General features: G+C 44.6%; 2 protein-coding genes across 28 annotated transcripts in view; one reads left to right on the top strand and one right to left on the bottom strand.

Moving 5' to 3' along the window:
• The window catches only part of SEC31A (SEC31 homolog A, COPII coat complex component), a 59,737-nt gene extending 49,359 nt beyond the window's left edge, over window positions 1-10,378 (bottom strand). For 23 of the 27 annotated variants that reach the window (XM_084759951.1, XM_084759947.1, XM_084759942.1 and 20 more), the window contains exon 1: window positions 10,245-10,378. The gene's annotated coding sequence lies outside the window, so the exon portion shown is untranslated. Of the gene's footprint in view, window positions 1-10,043 lie in introns of all 27 variants that reach the window. The other 4 variants (XM_084759949.1, XM_084759939.1, XM_084759950.1 and 1 more) reach the window with 3 other exon arrangements.
• Window positions 1,811-20,061, top strand: LOC311584197 (uncharacterized protein; the record flags this gene model as incomplete). Its single annotated transcript, XM_084758298.1, has 3 exons — window positions 1,811-1,815; window positions 10,034-10,520; window positions 16,117-20,061. The coding sequence occupies 3 exons, from the start codon at window positions 1,811-1,813 to the stop codon at window positions 16,288-16,290; spliced, it is 666 nt and encodes a 221-aa protein (XP_084614424.1). The 3' UTR covers window positions 16,291-20,061.
• Window positions 20,062-24,882: the final 4,821 nt, after the last annotated feature.

Consider the following 24,882-nt stretch of genomic DNA (forward strand, 5'->3'; position numbering starts at 1 on the left):
GCACCTGAGTGTGGTCCCTAGCATGATTATTAGGCGGTTCACAACCACCTGAAACAACTACTCCAGGGGATCCAACACCTCTTCTGGCTGCCTGCACTCACATGCACACACCTACACACAGACATACACATCTATACATAATTGAAAGGAAAAAAAGACAAGTTCCACTTTAATTTTTACAAATATCACCAGTTGCTTTATGTGGTAAATGAATCTTTTTACACTCTAACATGCACACCCCTGATCTTATGCCTGATTAGAGTGAAATGGCACATTTTTAGATTTTTACCAATTTAATAAATTAAAAATGTTATCTCTGTATACTTCTGCTCTGCATCCTATCCATAAACGGCACATTGTGTTATTGTGATTCATATTTTCCTAGCTTTCTTTTTATTTTCTGATTTTCCTTTTCTGTTTGTGCTTTCAATTACCACAAAGATGTACCCCAGCCCTGATTATAAAATGTTAGGCTATCAAATTTAATCTTCTGACTGTACATATACAATTTTGACTTTTAAGAAATAGTCTTAGCAAAAAAAAAAAATAGTCTTAGCCAGGTGAGATGGTGCAGGCCTGTCTATAATCACAGCATTCAGGGACCCAGAGGCAGTTGGATCTCTGTGAGTTCAAGGCCAGCCTGGTCTAGAACAACCAAAGCAAGTCAACCCTGTCTCGAAAAACAAATAAACAAACAGTCTTTATGGGGCTGAAGAGATGGCTCAGTGGTTACGAGCACTTGCTGCTCATGTGGAGGACTCAGGTTCGATTCCCGGCACCCACAAAGTGGCTCCCACCCCTCGCAGTCTAGTTCCAGGAGTTCTAGCTCATCCTTTTGACTTCCATGGGCACATGATGCACACACACTCAGGCACATGATGCACACACACTCAGGCACATGATGCACACACACTCAGGCATACACACATACCCACCAAGTAAAAAGTAATAAATAACCAGGTGTGGTAGTGCATGCTCTTAATTCCAACACCCAAGGGGCAGAGGCAGGTGGATCTCTGTGGCTTCAAAGCCAGCCTGGTCTACACAGTGAGCTCCAGGCCAGCCAAGTCTACATAGTGAGACCCTGTCTCAAAACAAAATAGAACAAAACAAAACAACCCCCCCCCAAAAAAAAACAGTGATGATAATAATAATCATTATTATCATCTTTTTTTAAAAATTAGGCTCTATGTTTGAGAGCAGTTTGGGGTTCATTAAACTACATAAAAAGTACAGTGACCACAACTGTCCCCTTCCCCAACACCCAGTATGGTTATTTCAATCCATGAGCCAACACTGACTTATCACTGTCACCCCATCCAGTTTCATTTAGGGTTCACATCAGTGTACACTTAATGGCAAGTGTATAATAAGGTGTATCTACCATTATAGTATTCTACAGGGTCGTTTCCTTACCCTAAAATCTGTACTCTGCCTTCTCCCTCTCTCCTTCCCTATATACATGGAGTTTACATAATGATTTGTGTGTGTGTGCACTGTACATGGATCCTCAAGAAGGTATGATGTTTTTCAGGGTCCACAGCAATACATTAATCAACACTTCCTTGTTTAACTATCTGTGACTTTCATAACCATATTTCTGTCTTCTTGCTTATCTTGAAGGAAAGCAAAGACTCTCCAGTCACCTGCCAGGGAAGGACTCGCGTGGTTTTGTCTGTACCTCCTGGTATTTCCTCAGTTCATCAAAGTCACTTTCTCATCACACAGAGATTTAGCACATATTCATACTAATCTATGTCACATACATCCTTTAGCTTTATGAAGGAGTCTGGCCTTAATACCTTTGAGCATGACGTAAGTATGTCTTTTATTGAGATCAGTATCTAGTGTTGTGTTGTTGTGTGAAAGTGGGACTCACCATGCTGCCCGGCTAGTCTCAAACTCCTGAGCTCAAATGATCCTCCTGTCTAGGTTTCCCACGTGCTAGGACTATGGGTACGTACGGTAACACCTGGTTTTCTTTCTCTAACAAATTCCTTTACAGCTCTGCACAGTGTTCTGATTTTAATCGCAGCACTCAGGAGGGCAGAGACTGGTGCAGTCCTGGGTTTGAGACCAGCCTGGTCTACATAGAGAGCTCCAGGACAGCCAGGGCTACCTAGAAAGACTCTGCCTCAAAAATACAGTAAAACAAAAACAAAAAATTCCTTTACATGTACACCTTACATGTGGACTTTTAAACCATTGTGATTTCATTAACTGTTGTGCAGAGTAAAAAACTTAGACTGTACATGGTAAACTAATCTGAAGTATTTTGTTTGGATAACTTACATCATTTTGTGCTGTACATGTGTATGAGCCATATTTTTGTCTGTGTATGTGTGTGTATAAAAAGTGCAAGCACACAAACATTTATGTGTATGTGTGTGTCCACAGTCCACCTGAGAAGCTACCTACCATCTTTTTAAGACAGATTTTCTCAATTGCCTAGGTCTTTGTTATCTAGTCTTGTAACATATTCTGCTATTGTTCATCCTCTTTCTGTGCAGTTATTATATTTCTGGTAATTGATATCTTCTTTATTTTCATTTCAATATACTTCTGGTTTTACCTTTGTATTTTAAATAATAATTTTATTTAATGACATTAATCCTTAATTTCGTATTCAACTGCTGGCTACAGAAATGAAGTTAGCCCATATAATCTTTTCTAAGTTTATTTTTATGTATATGGGTGTCTTTCCTGCACATGTGTCTGTATACCATGTGTACAGTGCCCATAGAGACCAGAGGGCAGTTTCTAATCCACTGGAAATGGAGTCAGAAATGGTGGTCAATATTGAACTTGGGTCCTCTGCAAAAGCAGCAAGTGCTCTTAACTGCTGAGCCATCTCTTCAACCCTGGCTCACATCATCTTACTGCTGCTCTTGCACTCCTGGTTAAAGCAACAGCCTTCTCCCTCAGTAGTTACATCTGTGCCACTAAATAGGCTTAGATTTCTAAGATTGATTTGTCAGCTTTGGAGGATGTCCTTTGACTCCGAGTCATTACAGATACAGAAATCTACAATCTTTCACATCCCACTTTGCTATTCTTTGCTAACCGCCTGAATAACCAATTCCTGGATTACTGGACTTTTACACTCACACTTTCTTAGGCCCCTTTTGTTTCGCAGGCAGGTGAATAAATACACTCAATGAGCTACCTCGGCACTTTTGTCAGTTTCCTAAGTGCTCTTCAGAGGGTCAAGTTCACTTTATTAGTCTCCATTGATGGGCTTCAGACTAGAATTGTATTCACGCAAATTGTTTCTACTTGAAGACTTTACAAATGATAAAATTAAGGTGCAGAAAGTTAGATAATATGTACAAGCTGGCAAGAGACAGCCAAACTGAACTCAGAAGTTTAACTCTAAAATTTGAGCACTCATTTGTAACTGGCTGTAAGTTTGGGTGTTCAGTTTTTCTATCTATCTATCATCATCATCAAATATACATATAAATATGGGCTGGAGAGATGGCTCAGAGGTTAAGAGTACTGTGTGCTCTTCCAAAGTTCCTGAGTTCAATTCCCAGCAACCACATGGTGGCTCACAACCATCTATAATGAGATCTGGTGCCCTCTTCTGGCCTTCAGGCAAACACTATATATATAATAAATAAATAGATCTAATATATATACATATATATATGATAGATTTAATGTATGTATGTATGTGTGTATGTATATATGTATGTATGTATGTATGCATACATGCATATGGCTATAGCTAAGAGGGTAGGGTGCCAACCTAGCATGCCAGAGGCCCTATGGCCCAGCACTCCAGAGGAAGTGGGACAATCAATAGTTCAACAACATCCTCTGCTTTAGCTATTTCCTGGCTAGATGAGGCACATGGGACCCTGTTTCAAATCAACAACAAACAATGCAAAAATGCTAGGTTAAAAAAAAAAAAAAAAAAAAACTAAGAAAGGGCTGGCAAGATAGCTCAGTGGATAAAGGTACCTGATGCCAAAGTCAACAACCTGAGTTTGACCTTGTGACACACATGGTAGGAACTGACTCCAAAAGTTGTCCTCTGACTTCACTTGCACGCATGCACTCACATATGTACACATAAGATAATAATTTTTAATTTTAAAATAAAAACTTAGTATTCGGAAGAACCAGTGATGATGCACCTACCATGCATAATGAAATTAAAAGGATAAGAAACTCATGTTAGAAGCTGTAAGATCAGCACTATGGAAGTGGAAATGAGAGGATGAGGAAAAGTCACCGGCCACTACATAGCAAGTCTGAGGCCAGCTTAGCTACATGAGACCCTGTCTCAACAAAAGTAAAAAAGAAAAGAAATTCACTTTAGAAAGTGTACTAGGTAAGCTGGGCACAGTGGCATGTGCCTGCAGTCTCGGCACTTGGCAGACGGAAGCAGGAACATCAGGAGTTCCAGACAGCCAGAGCTACACAGGGAAACCCTGTCTCAAAAACAAAACAAAAAGTGCCAGGCATGGTAGCGCACACCTTTAATCCCAGCACTCGGGAGGCAGAGGCAGGCGGATCACTGTGAGTTCAAGGCCAGCCTGGTCTACAAAGCAAGTCTAGGACAGCCAAGGCTGCACAGAGAGACACCATCTTGAAAAAAAACAAAACAAAACAAACAAACAACTGGAAGAAAACAAGTCAAAACAAAGCAAATGTACGCTAGGTAGACTGGGACTCCACTCTTGTACTACACAGTTAAAACTGTGATCAAAAGCCACCCCTGGGTTTGGACACTGGCTCTGCTACTATTAGATATATGTTTGATGTTGCTTAGCTTTTTTGGGCCCTGGTTTCTACACCTGTAAAAAGTGACAACCTCATGGGATAATATGAGATTTAAACAGGACAACATATATTATAGAGAACCAATTAAATGGCCCTGCACATAGGTTAGCTTTTTACATACTCATGCTATGATTCTAGCTTCCCAGGAAGGAAAGACGGAAGGAAGGAAGGAAGGAAGGAAGGAGGGAGGGAGGGAGGGAGGGAGGAAGGAAAGATGAAAGGAAGGAAGGAGGGAGGGAAGGAAGGAAGGAAGGAAAGACGAAAGGAAGGAAGGAGGGAGGGAAGAAGGGAGGGAAGGAGGGAGGTAGGGAGGGGGGACAGATCCAAGTCTATCTTACACTACAGAACAAGTTCAAGACCAGCCTGGGCAACTTAGTGAGATCTGGTCTCAGAACAGAAAGTGAAAAGCAGCAGCATTCTGGAAATTCTAGAATTTGGCATGAGACAGGAGAATCCAGGTGGCTCAGTGAACAGCCAGTCTAGCCAAGAAGCAATTTCCAGGCTCAAGGAGACAGATTTCCTGTCTTAAAAAATCAAAGTAAAGCCGGGTATGATGGTACACGCCTTTAATCCCAGCACTCGGGAGGCAGGGGCAGGAGGATCTCCGTGAGTTCGAGGCCAGCCTGGTCTACAAAGCAAGACCAGGACAGCCAAGGCTACACAGAGAAACCCTGTCTACAAAAACCAAAGCAAACAAACAAAAAAATACACAAAAAATGAAAGTGAAGAGCAATAGAGAAAAACACCCAGTGTTGACCTCAGGCCTTCGCTATGCACACAGGAGCATGTATCAGCCAGCACACACATGCACTTACACATAAACACACACACAGGCAGGTGGTGGAGCCCCCTCACTGGTAGGAGTACCAGCGGCAGCCAGGCATGGTGGTGCACGCTTTTAATCCCAGCATTAGGGAGGCAGAGGCAGAGGCAGAGGCAGTCGGATCACTGTGAGTTCAAGGCCAGCTAGGCCTACAAGGCCGGTCCTGGACAGCTACATAGAGAAACTTTGTCTCAAACACTCGCCCCCCCCCCCAAAAAAGAGAGAGAGCGAGAAAGAATAAAGAGTATCAGTGGCTAGCCTGTGCAAGGACCTGGGTTCATGTCACAATATTTAAAACAAAAACAAAAACAAAACTGGACATGTTGGTATACACTTTTAATTCTGGCCAACACAGTATGTTTCAGGTCAGCAGGGCTACACAGTAAGATTCAATCTTTTAAAAAAAAAAATTACTTTTTATCTGAGACTGAGAAAATACCATATCTAAGATTATTCTCATGGGGAAAAAAATTATGATTTTTGTAGGAAAAACAAGACAAAATAGGAAAAAATAAAAACTAAAATAAAAATAGGAGGGGAAAAAAGCCCAGGACCTATTTTCCTCTTATGAGCCATCTTCTTCCTGTCAGCCAACTTAACCTTGAATAGAAAATCAAGTTCCAGTTTGTTTATGGAAATCCAATTGATATGGATCTCAATAAACTCAGGACTGTTCACATTCATCAGGGTCACACTTCTGGCATTTCATAACACAATATCATCCCCACCTCATTTTATCTAGGTATTTTATTACATCCCATCAGTACATATTCAGATGTTTTCAAATCTCATTTTTTACAAACTGCTTTGTGTACCATCATGTCACTTTTCAATGAGATATTAAGTCTTATCATTTGGGATTCAGTTTGTTTAAGGTGGGGCTAGAGAGATGCTCAGGACTTCCAAGGGCTTACTGCTCTTGCAGGAGACCCAGGCTCAGTTCCGGCAGCCGCACAGCAACTCACAACTGTGTGTAACTTCAGCCCCACAAGAGCTGAAGCCCTTCTTCTGGCCTCTCAGGGTTCCCTGAATGTATGTGGTGTGTACAAACTGACAAAAGCATAGGCATGTGCACATAAAAACAAACAAATGTGCTTAGGGGTAGCCTGAGGTATATAGAAGTTTTGCTTAAGTTTTCAGTGTTTATATTCAAGGGAAAACAAATTTATTAATAACCTACATAAGCTAAAAAGGCCAGTATCACATAAACCTTTTTTTTTAAAGCTGCTTTAGAGGGTCTCTTCGTGTTTAAAAAAAAAAAAAAAAAAGCAGTTGGAGAGGGGTTAATTACAGAATTTCACTGTGTAGCCTTGGCTGTCCTGGACTCACCTTGTAGACCTGGCTGGCCTCAAACTCACAGAGATCCTCCTGCCTCTAGCTCTCTAGTGATGAGATTAAAGGTGTGTGCCACCACTGCCTGACCTCAGAGTTTCTAAAAGTAAAATCAAATAGCTAATTATTAAAAGCTGGGTTTAGGGTTTAGAGATCATTAGTAGGGCACATAGATCTCTACCATCTAAAAAAAAAAAAAAAAAAAAAAAAAGCCTGACTAGAACTACAGTATCTTGGCAGCAAAGGTACAAGGGCTATCTCATTCTTGGGTGTTTAGTTAATGTGTAACGGAGATAGCTCAGGGACATAAGATGGCTAAGTAGGAACTCAAAGCAGTCTGAGGTGTATCTGTTTCTTTGCTCTAACACTCCATGTTCTAGTAAAAAGTAGGTCCTCTTATTAACCTATACAGAACAAACTTTCAGTGCCAGCTGCACAAAAAGAAACCCAATGGTACAATAATGGCTACAGCTACACAGTAAGTTACCAATCAAATTAAACAAGACCCTAATTTATTTTTATTTACAAAGTAAGAATGCCATGAAAGTACAGTTTCATGGGGTATGAGTATTTTCCTCACTTACAAACTGATTTAATTGAAAATAACTTCCCTAGAATCTGAGGGATTGAATGAAGCCATCTGTGCTTCTCAGTGACAACCTGTCTTCAGAGTCTTTGTATAATTTTCAATATTATGTGATTGCATTCACATTGTGCATCCTTCTTTCATTCAAGACCATTCTGCCCAGAACATAATCATAGTAAAAACAGAAAATGAACACTTGGAGGGCAGTGGTTTGTTCATGTCCATCACCTTCAAGGCAGAATGTACAGGACTGCAGGTGGCCCAAGGCCTGGAACAGACACCCTTCGCTTTACCCTCAGCGTCACTGCATCTGTGAGTTTTTTCTCTTCTCCTCTTAGCTATCCATATCATGGAAGAATTAAATGAAGATTTAATGTGTTTAGAATATGCCTAGCTCATAATAAATAAATACAAATGACAGCTATTTCAAAATCACAATTTAAAGGGTGTGGAGAAAAGGTTCGTCCATTAAGTAATGCTTCTTGGTCTCAATGCACAACTTAAAAGGTCTATCTCAAGTCTTCAAGAATGTATCTGAGTGCTAGGCAAGGTGGTGCACAGAGGTATACAATCCTAAGTGCTGGAGATTAGAGGCAGGTCATCTACAGCTTTAGGCCAGCCTGGGCTACATGGGGCCAGGGGAGACAAGAGTTGAGGATGCAGCTCACAATACATAACAGAATATCCAAGGCTCTGTGTATCACTGTCCTACTCCCCTCAATAACCACAGAACCCAGGACCTAACATCTGACGAACACTATGTTCCAGACAAGAGCTCTTATTTTTTTCACTTACTTTCTCTCCATGATAACTGCATTGAGTTAAGTGGAAACATCCTTCTTTCTACTGATTTTCTAAATCATATGCATGGGTGTTTGTGTCCGTGTGGGTACAGGCATGTGAGTGCAGGCGCCCTCAGAAGGCAGAGGAGTCAGAGGCCCCTGGAGCTGGAACTGCAGGTGACTGGGAGCCACTTGATGTGGGTGCCAGCATCTGAACTGATGAGCCATCTTGGCAGGCCTAAACTGATGTTCATATTCCAAGTGTTGTAAAGCAATATGAAAACCCAGCAGCACTATTCTGTCAAAAGTGGCAACCGTGCAGCACTACAGAGCTGCCCCACACCTGAGAAAGTACAATCAGAGTCCTAAATGAAACGCACAAATCCCTCACTGGTGCTACTTCTAGTAAAACTCATGTGGGTAAAAGATCTCACTAAGGATAGGAATGTGTCTTCCGAGAGGTATTTAGGATGGTCAGTCGTTCTACGCTCACCCTGTTCAAAACTCAACAGTGGTTGCTGAGCGACATGGCATCATGCCAATCCACAAGATAAAACGTTAGGAGGTGAAGTTAACCTACAAAAAAAGACCCACTGCCGTTGCGGTGGTCCACGCCTAACTTGGGAGGTTGGGAGGCAGGAGGAGGAGGGTCAGAATTCAAGGTCATTCTTGGCTATTCAGTGACTTTGAGGCTACTCTGGGCCACAAAAGACCCTCGCTCAAAGAATGGAGGAAGAAAGGAAGAAGAGAGGAAGAAACAAAAAGAAATTAACTTAGCAGTATCACTTTACAAGCTTTTAATGTGGCATTTTTGAACCCCATAAAATTACAAAGAAAATTCTACGCAGTTGTGTGCATACAGTGTAAAACGCGTTATTATAGGAAGGTAGCCCAATACCTTCAAAGGGGAATAAAAATGCCAAAGGATTGATAATCACTGCTTTTTACAGTTCACAAATGTCTTTCTACTCTTACATGTTTCAGGGAAAAAAAAAACCTGCTTACATAAAATTAACCAGTGAAACCCAAAACTCATCTCAAATCTCATATTTCCAAACTCCATATCTGTGTAACATATTCACAATTAGACAGCAATTAATTACCCACAAGTTCCCATTCGCTGCAAACCTTCCTAGGTTTGCTATAGTTAAGAAACAAAAACAGAACTACTCAGAAGATCAGTACATTTTGGCCAACTCCTGATCAGGATATAAGGGATTGTGTGACATGAACGAGTTTCTAAATTATATATTAAAACAGTTACAATTGTAGACAACGAACCAAGTTGCAGCTTTCTATACACTTTAACAATTTAGAGGAACTATCAAAACGCTCTTGCAACGTGCAAGAAGACCTGCAGAATTAGTTCTACAAGCTCACAGAGAAAGTTTATATACCCACAAGTCCAGGCAACTATTTTACAACTGCCTCACGATTTAATCTTGTATATCAACACCAGCAAAAATCATACACTTTTGAAGTACAGGATGTGACTGACGACCGCTGTCCCTAAATAACTCAATCGTAGTTAAAAGATGGTGGTCTTCCTTTCTAATCTAAAAACCTTAAATTTGGCATCAGTTCAACACAATAATAATAATTTTTTAAAAAATCTCAACCTAACTATAGTTATATAGAGTTAGTCAAAGAAATAATCCTGAGGTCTGTTTCCCTTCCATGCCCTTGGGGATCGCACTTCTTTGTGCACAGGGTCTGAAGGGCTCCTAACCTCAAACTCACTCCGGAGCAGAGCAGCCTGGAAACGTTGGCGGAGGATGACGGGCGCGATCACCCCGGCTGCTGCGACTCCAGGCGTTGTCCCGGCGGGGCCGAAACGAGACAGGGACGCGCCGTCAGCAGAGAGCGGGCCTCGGGCCTCGGTAGCGGACACCGAACCTGGCGAGGGGCAGGGAACAAACGGCAGACACACCTGGCGGACCTCAGCGACCTGTCCTGCGTTAGCCGGCGAACGTCGGACTCTTCCAGGATCCGCCGCCGCCGCCCCTCCTCCGCTGCCCAGGGCCACCTCCACGCTCCGCTCCAACGTGGCAGCCGCAGCCCCGCCTGCGGGCCGCCACTTCCGGGTGCGGCGTCTTACCACGCCCACCCTGCCGGCCGGCACTTCCGGGAGCAGCGGTTCGCTCCTCCCACTCTGCAGGACGGCACTTCCGGGAGCAGTAGCTCCGGAAGGCTAGGCATGCTGGAGGTAGGGATTTAGCCGTGTGAGGAGGCGCTTAACGTAAGATTGCGGCCCTTGGCGGTGGATCAAGGGGGGAAGTCCCGCTGGGCGTCTCCGTCTGGGAAGAACAGCAGTGACCGTGAGGACGCCACGTAGCACTCCTGTGAGGCGTCAGCAACTCCTGGCGACACTACCCACACTAGACGAACCGCGCGAAAACTGGGCTGCCAGGGCTGGTTCAGTTTATGGCTCAGCTAATTATTGCCTTCTGAGAACGTACGTGATTTTGTCGCACACGCCCAACGGATATTACTTATAGTCTTAAGATGCGTGAGTGAGGTATACCGAATGCAGTTGGTATCCTTAATATTTCAATAACTGACCATGGTATCCAGACCTATTAGCACTCGCCTTGGGCCACTGGGACAAAGTAAGCATCCCGATTTGAAAATCCAAAGCTGCTTTGGGTGTGGATGTGGATAGTATGGCGCTCTCAGATTGGAGCATTTGGGATTTTCGACTAGAGATATAAGCCAGTAACTGAAAAGTGTAGAAGCTGGTCTGTAGAGCAAAAGAAAAAAACGAAATGGACATCCTAGCCCATGCATAAGACGCCGTACTCATGAGGTAGAGGCAGGAAGATCAGGAGTTCAAGGCTAGTCTAGGCCACATAGTAAGTTCAGGTTACCCTAGGCTGCCAGAGCCTGTCTCAAAAAGCACAACAAAGTACAACAGCAGAAAAGGCTTAACAGTTAAGAGTTTATTTGTGGCCCCAGTTCCAGAGGATCCTACGCCCTCTTCTGACCTCCAGTAATATCTGTGTATACATAGGGCAGATACATACATATGGGCATGCAACACATAAAAATTAATAAATCATAAACAAAAGAAATCAGGCGCTGGAATTCCATTTTATTATTAAGGTACCCTATGTCTCAACTTAAGCTAGCCTTAGTATATTTCTGTAATGTTTAACCAAATGAGGCTGGTTTGGGAACCCTCTGGCTCCCAAATACTTAAAATAAAAAGATACTGCTATTTCCTTAGAGCTTCCAACCATTAATGTGTTGCCTCATTGTACTTTTTATTTAGGATGGAATCATTTTATTAGTGAAATCAAGCCAGAGGAAAATCACTTGCTATAAACTATTTGCACCTGGATGGGACTGAGGTCCGCTAACTTTATATAACCTTTCTCAGCCTTCTTAAACAAAAGTAATGCTTCTTTCCTGAACACAAACTATTATGCAAGCTAGACTTTGAGGCGGAAGCAAGGAGATTGAGAGTGCGAGGCTAGCCTGAACTACGTGGTGTTAACCGTATCTCTGCATACTTCACAGTAAGATATGCTTTAGCAGAGCGTGACACAGGCTCTGTTTGATCCCTAGCCGGTAGTCCTAAGTACCAGAAAGTGGAGGGAAATTTTTTTTTTAATTCACCCTCTCAAGTGTCCTACACATGTTTCACTTTTAAAAAGCAAGTTTACCAAGCAGAGAAAATGTTAAGCCACACCACCCAGCCCAAGGACAGGACCCTTGTAGCAGCTTACTTAGGGCAGCAGTAGAGGGACAGTGATAGGCACTGATCCTCCCCAGCACAAGCATAAGGGACGCCCAGGGAGCAGTAAAGAGCAGTCCCACCCTGCACGTGGGTGGCATAGTGAGAGACTGGGGAGCCCTGGGCAGAGTAAAAGGGAAACAGCAAGCACATACTCGGTGAGGGCATCAGCACCAATACATGTCTGCAACCCTAATTTTCTTATCAAGACAGGTTTTCACTGTTAACCAAGCTGACTACGAGCTTGCTGACCTAAGGCCCCCGAGTAGCTGGGATTCCCGGTCCTGTACCATTAGGTTGACTGTGGGCAGGTGCTGAAGTGATCCCTGTACAAAGTCAGAGCTTGCAGAGGACTGCCTGCAGCTAACAAGGAAAAGCCAGCACCCTTCACACAAGTCTTTCAGCTCCTCTTAGTGAGCTACTAATCAAGGCTTGTTCTGGGTCAGGTGAAAAGGATGCCTTCTGAAGGAAAGTTCATCTCCAGGCTTATTCACTCACTAAAGCCAGAATGGAGGTTACTAAATCCATGTGGTGGGTGGAGTCCCAGGCAGTACATTCCACCCAGGTCAGAAAGAAGACTGAAAAGGAGGAGTGGTGGCAGAAATGCCTGTCACACACAGCTCTGATTCCTGCCATGTAAATAAGAGCAAGTCTGACTGGTTAGGGTTCTCTGGACAAGGGCTGGGCTGGGCATTGCTGTCATACACCCTGCAGCACCTCTCAGAGAGGACTGTTCTAGACCATTCATGGCTCTTGGGGGAGTCTCTTCTGGAGCTTCAGGCAGCATGACATCAAGTTTTTATTTATTTTTAATTACGTGTATATGGGGGAGGGGGTAGAGTACAGGTGTCGTCGATTCCTCCTTAGTCCCCTGAAAGAACATGATTAGCTCTTAGGCCTTAGGCCATGCCTCCAGCCCTGCATGGATGGACTCTTCGTGCTGTCCTTACCTTCTGTTGATGATGTTGTCAGGGGAACAACAGGGAACAGTCATGAAGGGACAGTTTAAGAATAGCTGGCAAGGAAATCCTGATGGCCGATTCTAAAGGGCCTACTGGCAATTAGTTCTTTGAGGGAATTGGCTGGAATCCATCTTGAAAATCACCTGGACCTGGAACTGCTGAGCCCTAGAGATGAGCTTGACAAGTGGGTTAAAATGAAAATGAAAAAAAAAAATGTGAAGACCCTAAAGTAAAGCCTATTACTCTGTGTGCCAGCTTAAAAATAAATAAGGACCAATTATAAGATGCAAACAGCCATAAGCTGTCCTAGACAGACACTTGTTCCTTGGCCCTGAGCAAGGCCGTTTTCTCTGATGTTCTGGAGGTTCGATTGTAGGCGTCAACACAGGCTGATCCACGAGCAGCAGTCTTCGCCTCGCACAGGGTAGGCCTTCAGCAGTTAGCTGTGAAGAGTGACTGCTGCTTTCCAGTAGATTTTCTCCTATATTGCTCTTAGGGTACAGTAATTATTCTAAGTCCCAGGGAGAATTGGGGCAGTAGGAGTCTAGAGCTCAGGAGACCACAGAGGTCCACGTCTGTGCCAGCCACAAAACAAGTGCAGCTTTCACTCAGACAGGGAGGGGTACACACAGTAAGGGTTTTCCTGACTCAGGCAACTCTGGGAAGGACAGGTGCCAGGCTACATGTGTCCTTTAGGTTCCGAGGAAAGACAGGCACAAGTCAATCAAAGGAAGCACACAGGGTCCTCAGGATTTAGTCAAACAGTGAAGGTCACACTGAGAAATGTTCCCAATAGTGTCTGGAAAGGGGAGCACTGACTGCTCTCACAGTGGCTAAAGAGAGAATATACAAGGTTTGAGCCCAGTTGAGGTTGAGTGGGGTCCTCCCCCCCGCCCCCCCCCACACACACAAGCAGCCTGCGTGCTTTTTGGACTAAGCCCAAAACTTGGTGTCTGACTAGTGAGGTTTGGACAAGCTGGGGTGTCTTGAAGACTCTGTCCAGTTTTCAGGTTTGGAGATTTCCACTGGGCCAGACTTCATGCCTGTAACAGCAATCTCTGGTTCAAATATAAGAGTGGAGTTAGAGGGTTTGACTACAGTCATTAACTAGTAAGAACTACTCTTTCCAGGTTTAATTGGGTTGCAGTTCGGTTCCTGAAAGGAAGTTCCCTCTGACTGCCAGAGACGGTTGGGAGGCCCTTTAAGACTGGCATAGGCTCGCAGCTGTATAAACTAGTTGCACCTTGACTTCAAGGGGCACGGATGACCAGAAAGCAGCCTTAGGGAGCCTCCTGCTTAAGCCACATAAACACAACTTCAGCAACTGGTTGGCTGGTTTCACCAATTTTTGGAAAATAAGGATGTTTCATGGGTGCAATGAAGGAAAAGAGAGAAATGGGAGTCTTCAGAATGGCAAGAGCTGGCATGGTGGCACATGCCTATAATCCCAGGACGTGGGAGTTAGAAGCACAAAGACAAGTTGGAGGCCAGCCTAGGCTGAGATTCTCTCAAGACAAAACTATCTTCCTAACATCCCACAGTGAGCTGAAGAACACAAACGAACAGCCTACCAGTTACTGTAAGGAAATAGCCAGCCAGCACTCGGGAGGCAGAGGCAGGCTGACTTCTGAGTTCGAGGCCAACCTGGTCTGGTCTATAACGTGAGTTCCAAGACAGCCAAAGCTATACAGAGCAACCCGGTCTGGGGATGTGTGAGGAGATAGTTAAACCTAGAACTGAAGTTCATACTGTGGAGAAAAAAATGATGGCATTTAAAGGAAGCAAAGAAACTTACATTGCAATGATGTGTCTACAGCAATAAATAGAAGAGGCCTGACCCCCTGGTGAAGGAACCTTAGTGAAGAAAACTCCTGACAAGGGCCACCAGCCAAAGGGCGAGAACCACAGGTTACACAGCTGTCAGAGCAGATGCCATGAACTCAAGTCTCAGTAATGCTGGCCAGAAGCCAAAAAAAAAAAAAAAAAAAAAAAAAAAAAGCAGGCGATAACCAGAGACTGGCAAGGTACAGCCTGTCAGGTAACCAGATTCTCCTTCTCAGTGGCTCCCAAGTCTAGAAGAGCCAGAGTAAGTGAAAAGGGCCAATGTGCAGCTTTGCCCTGGATGCGCTGCCTGACAAAGGGAGCAGCAGGCCTTCTCTACCAGGCAAGGCAGTTTAATCCTCAGCCATCCGACAGACTCTGCTCTCAGGTAGGAATAATAAACTCTCCACAAAGGCCAGGGGCACTGGTCCCCAACTACTAAAAGTGACCAACTGTTTCCAAACCTGCATGTGACTGAAGGCGGGGCCTAACTCAGAGAAACAAGAGCTTTAAACTTTCCCTACTCCCTTATATGGGTCGCCAAATGCTGCTGTTTGGAGTAGCAAGCAGTAAAAGAGCTCACTGAGCCAGAATAGTAGAAAACAATGTTTATTAAATTTATTACAAATGAGCAGCAGGTAAAGACAGTGGTAGAATTGCATTTGTGAGGACACACAGGCTGTTTTTACTCAGTGTGGTTCCTGCAGCTTAAATGAGGATACTTCTGACTAGTTGATGTTTAAGTCAGGACTAGCCCTCTACCAGGAAGCAACTGTCCATCTGATTGGCTGCAGTCATGACATTCCAACACAGCACTCACTCTTGCTTTTTCTCCACAATGCAAAGATTTCAAATTCATATTTATAAGAAGTTGGGCCGGAGATGGCTGAGTGGTTAAGAGAGTTTGCTGTTCTTCCCGAGGCCGGAGAGTTCAGTTTCCAATACCCACTTCAGGCAGTTCACAACTGCATGCAACGCCAGCTGGACTGAGGGCACTGCAGACAAACAGCACACCATTACACATAAATCTTTACAAAGAGTTCAAGTCTTTTGACAATTTTGATCCCTTTCTCATTTCAAAACAGAGTAAAGTTTTGTACAAAACTATCACAAAGCACCTAATTTGTTCCATAATCACTTGTACCCTGTTTACATTTCAATAAAACAGCATCACGCTCATGTTTCAGTTTTTCTATTTTAATTTTTAAAATTACATTTACTTATTGTGTATGTGTGGCCAGCGGACAACTTTCAGCAGTCTGCTCTCTTCTTCCACCCTGCAGGCCCCAAGAATTAACTCTGGTCAACAGGTTTGTGTGAGGAATGCTTTGGTTAGAGAAGGAATGGGAGGGCACTCTCTGAGGAGGGAAGCAGCGCCACAGGGCCACAGGGCCACGGTGAGTAATGCCCAGGAGCCTGGGTTTGTGTGGTTGCTGGTTTTACTCTGTCAGCATTAACCGGCTGCTTGGCATAGGTCTGTTCCGTCTCCATCACTGGCAGAGATGAAAGCTGTTTGTTTTGAAGCAGCTGTTTGACTGATGCTAGGGTTTCGCTCCTCAGTTGGTTCTACTTTTCTCCCCATACCCCCACTTTCCTAGATATTCACTATAATTTTAGGGAAGTATCTACCGTTTTATGCTTTCTAGGTGAGAAGATACAAACCAGGCTGACAAGTAAGGATGCAAACAGGAGTGCCATAAGGAGGGCCCTTAACAGAAGGACCCAGAACACCCAACTCCACATACTGTTCCAGTAATTAGCTATTCTCATCTCCCCGTTGCAATTTGTCCTTTATCTCTGATTATCCCTGACTTGCTTACACAGAAGTAAGCGCCGTTCTTCATGGAGAGAGAGAGAGAGTGCCCCTTTCAGCAGTCAGCAGGTCTACCTCCCCAGCCCCCATTTTGTAAAACACCAGCCCATCTGGCCCTGCATAGCCATTAGCAGACTAATGCTAAGAGGCTGTTGACAATGTGGCTCCCTCTATAGCCAGACCCACTCCAGCAACGATTCCTAACCCAGTAACAGAGGTAAGGCCTGTCTGCGCTCGATTCATCATCTGAATCCCTGTTGTTAGGCCAGGAAACAAATAGGTTTTCTTCTCTGTGGCCCGGATATGGATGACACCAGGGCAGAGCAGACAGTACTAGCTCTTAGCCAAAGGTTTGTAACACTGATCACCAGTCATGTCTCCTACGGGTTGTATCCCCTCAAAGTAATTCCTACTCATCAGCAGAAGTCTGCAGAAGACCAAGCCAGTGTGGCAGAATCAGAGCAGAAGGCTTGCCTGGTAATTTAGAAGACCCTAACTCTACATAAAGAGCAATTTAGTAAGCTTGTAAGTCCCTTTCCTTATACAATCATCAAACTATTGAATACATTTGCAAATGGTACCCTCTTAAGAAAACTATCCTTTGCTTTCATTCCTACAAGAAAAACATTCAGATAGAGAAATCAATGCCAGATTACACCATATATTTAAGTCACAGTTTTGTGAAATGTCCTTATGATGTGAACAGCAGTGGAGAAAGCTAATCACAGGCATCTGCATTTGCTTTACTTAGGCTCTACTTTAGAAATATTTTGTTCTTGTTGCCTAGGCCTTTAAAATGTAGATACAGTTTTATAAATGAGTATCAATTCTCTAATGTAAAACGTGTCAGAAAAAAAAACTCATAAAGACTATTTCAAGCATATTATTATGACATCTTTGTTCAGACTAATGGCCTGATATGGAGAAGGAAAAAAAACTTATTTTGTACTTTATGTGTAATACCTTTCCTTAACACTTACTGATGTTATATGTAAGAGTGTTTTGCCTGAGTGCAAGTATGTGCCAGAAGAGAAGACTTCAAATCCCCTGAGATTGGAGTTACAGCTGGTTGTGAGCAGCCATGTCAGTGCCAGTGAGCCCAAGCCTTCCTTCCCAAGAGCAGACAGTGCTTGTAACCACTGGCCCATCTCTCCAGCACCTCCTTCCCCTTTATTAAGTATACAATATTTTTTAAAGTTTTCCAACTAAGATCGGATCTTCTTAACAGGTGTGGCCAACCTGCAACCCAGATGTGAGCCCATGCAGCTAAGTGCTATGAATGCAACCCAACAGTTAAACTACTTATCACAACAGAAGAGCCATGTGCCTCAGCTTCAAAGTCAAGTCATTTCTGCATACAGGCAGGAGTGATGCAAACACTACAAAGACAGCAGTATCAGGCACGATGTGGGCCCGGGATGGGTTGTCAGGCCAACTAAGGCACGAACAACGGAAGCCCATGCAGCTGGGCACACCTGAGGGATTCTCCTAATTGGATTATTGGATGGTGGCAGAGTCCACAGCCTTGGCTTCCCACCAGCTTGCCTCAGCTCTTCCTGCTGTCAGAACCTACTTCTTCCAGATTCCAATGCCTCCCTACCACACTGGAGCTCAGGGACTGAACGACTCCAGCTTCCTGGCCTGTCCTTTGAGAGACACTCATTGTTGGGCCGGCTGGACCACGGCCAGAGGCCCTCTAGTAGTCCCGCCTTTGATACGTCTGTACGTGTGTATCTATTTATCCTACCAGTTCTAGTCCTTTACAGAACTGGCTGACACAGTATTCAACAGAACAGGGATATTCTGATTTCCCCATAGCCCGTCTTGTCTTGCTCATGAAGAGAATCCAACGCCAACAAACACCAAAGAGGCGACGAGCACTTTGTGAATATATGCTTAGCACACTGTATATAAATCAAGCTTTTGGGGAAATGTCAACATACTTCAATAATGTTAAATATTTGTACAGTTGGGCCACAGTCATACTCTTTATAGTTCAGTTCCAACCACCTCCGTAATTAGAAGAAATGTTACAAGAAAAAAATCAAAAAGGAAAGCCTTCTGAGTAAACACAGTTCTGTAGGGACTTTCCATACAAACATACATAAATTATATGTAAATGTAGGTAAGAAAAAAAAAATCAAGCACCTCAAGAAAGATCCATGAGTTGGAGGCCAGCCTGGTCTACACAGCAAGTTCCCTAATGTCGAGAATGTGAGGGGTTTGGGAAACCAACACGCCACTAGGCTGGAGAGCAGGCTCAGCAGTTAGGAGAACTAGCTGCTGCTCCCAGCAGCCAGATGGCCCACAACCCAGTTCCGGAGCATCTGATGCTGTCTTCTGGACTCTGCTATCAGACATGAATTTGGTGCACAGACATACATACAAGCATAACACCCATACTCAGAAAAAAAATTTTTTTAAAAAAGTAACCACTTACTTGGATATTTATGCTCTTATACTCACACTCATTTACTGAATTCAAACACTAAGTCCAGATCCTAAATATGAAATAAATGGGCCTGGAATTTTCTTATAACTCTATAGATTGGATAGTACTGACTTCCTAAACCAAGATTTACAAGTCACCCTTTATCTTGGCCTTTTCCCTCAGGGGAAGCCAGACAAACAACCAGGGCGAGTGCACTCTTCTCAAGTCAGATACTCAGATGATAAACAAGCCCAAAATACCCAGATCCGCAAAAGACAAAGTAATGTCTGTCACGTGAACTACTTCGCCTTAATAAGAGGCTCAATTCACATTCATACTAAAAAAGAAAAACATAAGATTTTATTTAAGATTTAGGATGACCTTAATTTGGTAACCAGAAATCCCAGAACTCCAACACTTTCTAAAGCAAAGAACAGAAAAGGCACAGCACTAACCCTCCAGCAAAGTTGATGGTTATGCCATTAAGGGACATTGTGAGAAACAGTGCAGAAAATAAAGGTACAAGCTGCAACAAAATGCCTGGAGCCCCGCCCACCACAGAGCTCATCTCTGAGACTTAGAGGGATTAGAGGACTTGGGTGCGATTCATAGCCCGTGGGCAGGCTTCACAACTATCTCCAATTCCAGGGGATCTGACGCCCTTACAGCCTCCTCAGACACAATGTGTGCACACGGTGCAGACATGCACACAGGCAAAACAACCACATACATAAAATAAAGGCACCTGTCACTAAGGCTGATGGCCTGAGTTGGATACCTGAGACCAAGGTGACAGAAGAAAACAAACTCCCAAGTGTCCTCTAACCTCCACACACCAGCGTGTACACCACAAATAGCATAAAAGTTTCTCGCCATTCCAAAAATAGGTGATTAAGATTTTTGGCTTCTGGTTTTACTTACATAATCTTTCTAGTTCAGACTGTCTCTATCATACTAGTTAATATATATATGCAAAACAGGCAACTGTACCTTTCCCGCGTATTTCATCATCTTCCAAAGCCACACCTCTCTTCCAGAGGTCACCAAGAACACAACTCCTGAAAAAGAGATTTTCTTGTAAATCATGCACAAGGGGGCCACCTGTTGCAAAGTTAGAACAGCTTCCATATCCTCATTAATTCCTCAATAATCACAACGGCTCATTATGTGAACAGCAGTGAAAGGTTTAATCATCGGATATGAAGCTTCTAGAGCAAAGAACAAAGGGCACAGAAAGAAGATTGTAGCCACAAGTATTCTAGCATCTTGAGCACCTTTGGCTTCTTAGAGCAGGTGGTTTTACTTACGGGTCTATGGCATGTAAGTAAATGTGTTTTACTTTTTTTTTCTTTGGTTGGTTTTGGTTTGGTTTAGGTTTTTTGAGACAGGGTTTCTCTGTGTAACCTTGGCTGTCCTGAACTCACTTTGTAGACCAGGCTGGCCTCGAACTCAGTGATCCACCTGCCTCTGCCTCCCAAGGGCTGGGATTAAACTACTGGACCACCACTCCTAGCTGTGTTTGACTGTTTTACATTTCTCCATTTGTAATTTATAATAACAATGTAGTCAAATTACCAGATGAGACCAGAACTGTTTAGAGCAGTATGACCATGGCGACAGTAGGCCTGTGTCAGACTATCCGGACCCCTTTATGTGTCCGAGGAGGCTCACAACACCAGGCCCCCAATTAAGCAAGAAACAGACCTTTCACTTTACAAGCTGCTCAGCCGTGCCCTTCCCCACTTGTCTTCACATCTCAGCACACTGCATTTCTGAAACCATCCAGCCCCTGTAGTGGTTTTGAGTGAGGTGCCCCTCCCCGAGGCTCAGCCATGCTTCTTCCCCAGGTGAGCCATCAGGGAAGGATTAGGGGGCCATGGCCGTGTTGGAGCAGGCTCACCTGGAGCCCCAAAGCCCACACAGTCCTCCTTGCTCCGCTGGCAGATCAGAATGTGGAGCTCTGGGTAACCGCTCCAGGACCATGCCTTCCTGCCTGGCTCCCTGCCAAATTGGATTAATCCTCTAAAGCTGTAGGCAAGCCCCAACTAGATGATTTCTTTTATGAGTCACAGCGGTCATGGTGTCTCTTCACAGCAACAGAATACTAAGACAGCCCAGGATCCCACTTCTGTCGTAGTGTCACAGCCTCGAACTCACAGCGATCCGCCTGCCTCTGCCTCCCAAGTGCTGGGATTAAAAGGCATGCGCCACCACGCCTGGCTAGGAAAATAATTTTTTATCTTAGGGTGTTTGTGAGACAGGGTCTTGCTATGTAACCCTGGCAGGCCTGGAACTCAGATTCACCTCTCTCTGCCTCTCAAGTTGCTTGCTATCGCTTTCTTTCTTATCAAGCTTCTGGGGGGGAGGGAGGAGGCATACTACAAGCTACCTCTTAACACCTGTAAACTTGTAGCGAAAACCGGAACTTTTACCCTCTTTTAGTAGCAAGTGGGGACAGGAACCTGTCCACGAACAATCACTGTATCGCTTTAGTAACACTTAAAAAATACATAGTAAGAACGTAAACGCATGGCAACTGATGTCTTACTTATACAAGGTTACACTTAGGCAATATTGAAACATGGTTTCTCTGTGCAACCCTGTCTGTCCAGGAGCTCACTCCGTAGACCAGGCTGGCGCCAGAACTCAGGAGAAACTAACGCTTGCTTTTGCTGAGATTAAAGGTGTCCGCCATCCTACTGCAGCCACCGCCCAGCAAAAAGGGCACAATCTTACCAGTATTCTGTAGGAAAAAGGCCGGCCACAAAAATCCTGCGTACTAGTTTATTATCCCATCCATCTGAACCACAGGACAGGTAATCTATAATTGTAAATGCCCTAAGAACAAGTGCAGGTTGGGGATGAAGTGGCCAAAAGCATGCAAAGGCCTGGGCTTGAAAGCCAGCCCTGCAATATATAGGACCCGTGCTGAGAGCCGCTTAAGTGACATTATACTAGACCTACTGAGCTGTACCGTTAATCGTGTGGTGAAACAACTCAGTTACGAAAACTGTTACAAACAGAAAGCCTTGTATCTTAACAGTCAAGCAAACATGTGCACCACGACTCCCACCCCCCAACACCCGATTTCCCCAAAGTTCATGGACTTTCTTTAAAAGAACAGCAAAAGCTGTTTATTTCATTCAAACAAAATATAAACACATCATAATGGAAAGGCGTGAGTAAATAATACCTTGATGACTTGGTTGACTTCAATACAGAGTAAAATAGAAGAGGAAAAAAAAACTTGTTGGACTTGAAATTTTAGTATCATTTGAAGGATACAAAGAAATAAAACCTTCTATCCGTGGCTTCCAACATTATTCAGAAAAGAGCGAATGAATACGCTAAGAGTCTCCTTGTGAAAGACAATAAGCTATGCCTTAATCTGGTCAGTTTTCTTTCGATCCTGGAAGTGTAAATAAAAGGGAACTTGTTTTGTTCTAAAATATCTTCTCGATTCTGAAAGCTATCCATCCACGAGGCCTCTTTCCAACCCCGAACGATGGCCCCTTCTCTTACGTCTCGGCACCTGAGCAGCTCCCGCCGCACTGGACGATGGCAAGGGTACGAGACCTTACCTTAATGAACCACCTCATCCAAGCAAAACGTCTTCAGAACAATGGTTCACTGGATTAGGGTTCCCGGCCATCCTTGCTCATGCTCCTGTAAGTTCACATATATAACGCCAGGTCACACCAAGATCATCTGCGTCACCTCCGCACCAGGGAGCTACAAAAGAAGCCACGAGGCAAGGGCTGAAATCACTCTTTTTGTCCCAGATTGGTAAGGAACAGTCAGCGGATTTCGCGTCAAGACTCCTACCCGTCTCCTGGGGCCATTCTCCAGTAAGTTCTCCAGAGCGCACGCCGCCATCGCCAAGACCAGGTCTGTGTCAGCTCGGGTCCCACCTCGCTACTCCCCATCCCCATGCTCTCCCAAAGCGCGATGGCGCCGGATCGTACACGAGGAGGTCTGGGCGCGAGAACAACCACAACGCTTAACAAAAGAAAGAACAGGCGGCAAGAGAGAAGGCGAGGCCCACGGAGGACCAGGCCTCCTCCGGGCCTCTCCGATTGGCTGCTGCGAAACAGACTGGCCCGCGATTGGCTAGGCAGTCGGGCGCCGAGTCCCACAGGTTCAAAGGCCGCTTTTCCGGTTAGTCTGCCCAGCCCTTAGGCGGAACTGAGTTTGCAGCGACTTAAGGTCTGGCGGGAGCTCCACGGACTGGATAGCCGGAAGTTGCTCTACAGGGGGTCACAGCCCCGGGGAGTCCCCACGGTGCATCACAACCTGTCCTCCGCCCGTGTGGGCTAGAGTACAGGCGGCATTGCTGCGGGACCGAAAAGGTGGGGCGGTGGCACGTCCTGTGCCGCCACCGGACGTGCGCAGCCGGAGGAGGGGCAGGGGTCCATGGCAGTTAGAGACCTGGCTGGTGCCCAGTGTTTGCCTTCCGGTTTGAGTGAGGTTACTCAAAAGACTTTCTTTTTGCCATTTATTAGGCGTCTGACGTGGTGGTGAACGCCAGTTATCTAAGCCTTTCAGGGGTGTGTGGTAGGAAATTCCCGAGTTGGTGACTTTGCCATCCCGGTTTCTGAAAGTCAGCATACCATGATGAAGGCATACGGAGGAAAGAGAAAAGTAGATAAAATAAAAACTTATGAACACTAACTTCCAGGGAGAACCTTTTTGTTTGTGGGGTGGCGTCTCCCTATTTAGGTGAGTCGGACGGAGAATACACTTGTAACCCAAGCTAGCCTCAGACTTGCGATCTACCTTCATCAGCCTTCAGAGACCGCTGCAACATGCATTTTCTTACCACAATGTCAGAATTTGATGAATAACAATTCACATATGATGCGAGTTTCATTGTGTGCAATTTACCAAGTGGATAATTGGTAGCTTGTCATTGCCCATAACGGAAGCTTTTATTTCAGTGTGTGTGTGTGTGTGTGTGTGTGTGTGTGTGTGTGTGTATGTATGTATGTATGTATGTATGTATGTATGTGTAGGTGTGTGGGCACAGGTCAGGTCCCTGCGGAGGCCGGAAGCTAACCTCAGGTGTCACTCCCCAGGAGCCAGCCACTTGAAGTTTTTTGAGACAGTCTTTCACTGATAATCTGGGACTGACCAATTAAGCTAAATTGGCTGGGTAGAGAACCTTCAAGTTCCACCTTCCTCGGCCTCCCCAGCACTGCTACTACGTGCACCATCATGCCCAGGTTTTTAACGTGCTCAGTTCATTGTCTCTAGTCTTCGGCTGATCAGGATTCCCTTCCCACAGAGATGTGTGTGTTAGGTCTGTGTGCTGCTTTGAGGAGTTCCTAAGTTAGCACAGGTAATTTGACTCTGGACCTATCACATTTCATCTCTCTAATCTCTAACACAGGTGGAGCTTCCCCCTCCCCCCCCCCCGCCCCCCCCCCCCCCCCCCGCCCCGGAACTTCAGTTCTGGTGTTTGTTGCTGTTTTGTTGAGACAAGGTCTCCTGTATCCCAAGCTGGCCTTAAATTCCCAATATAGCTGAGGATGACCTAGAACTCTACCCGCATGCCTCAGCCTCCGTAGTGCCGGGATTATACCTTTGTACTATTACACCAAGCTGATCTGTGCATTCCTAACTGCCCTGAGTTTTCTTTTCAAACTGCATATATTTATTTCCTTTATATGTGATAAGCCAGCTATGTCATGGCTTTTGTATAAAATCAACAGTATTGTCTATTTATCAAGATCCAAAATAAGCCAGGAGAGTGATGGTATTTTATTGTGTCCTCAAAAAAACTTATGACTTGACTCTCCCACTGAA

This window comes from Acomys minous (genome assembly GCF_964271855.1).
Source record: "Acomys minous genome assembly, chromosome: 15".
Taxonomy (NCBI): Eukaryota; Metazoa; Chordata; class Mammalia; order Rodentia; family Muridae; genus Acomys; species Acomys minous.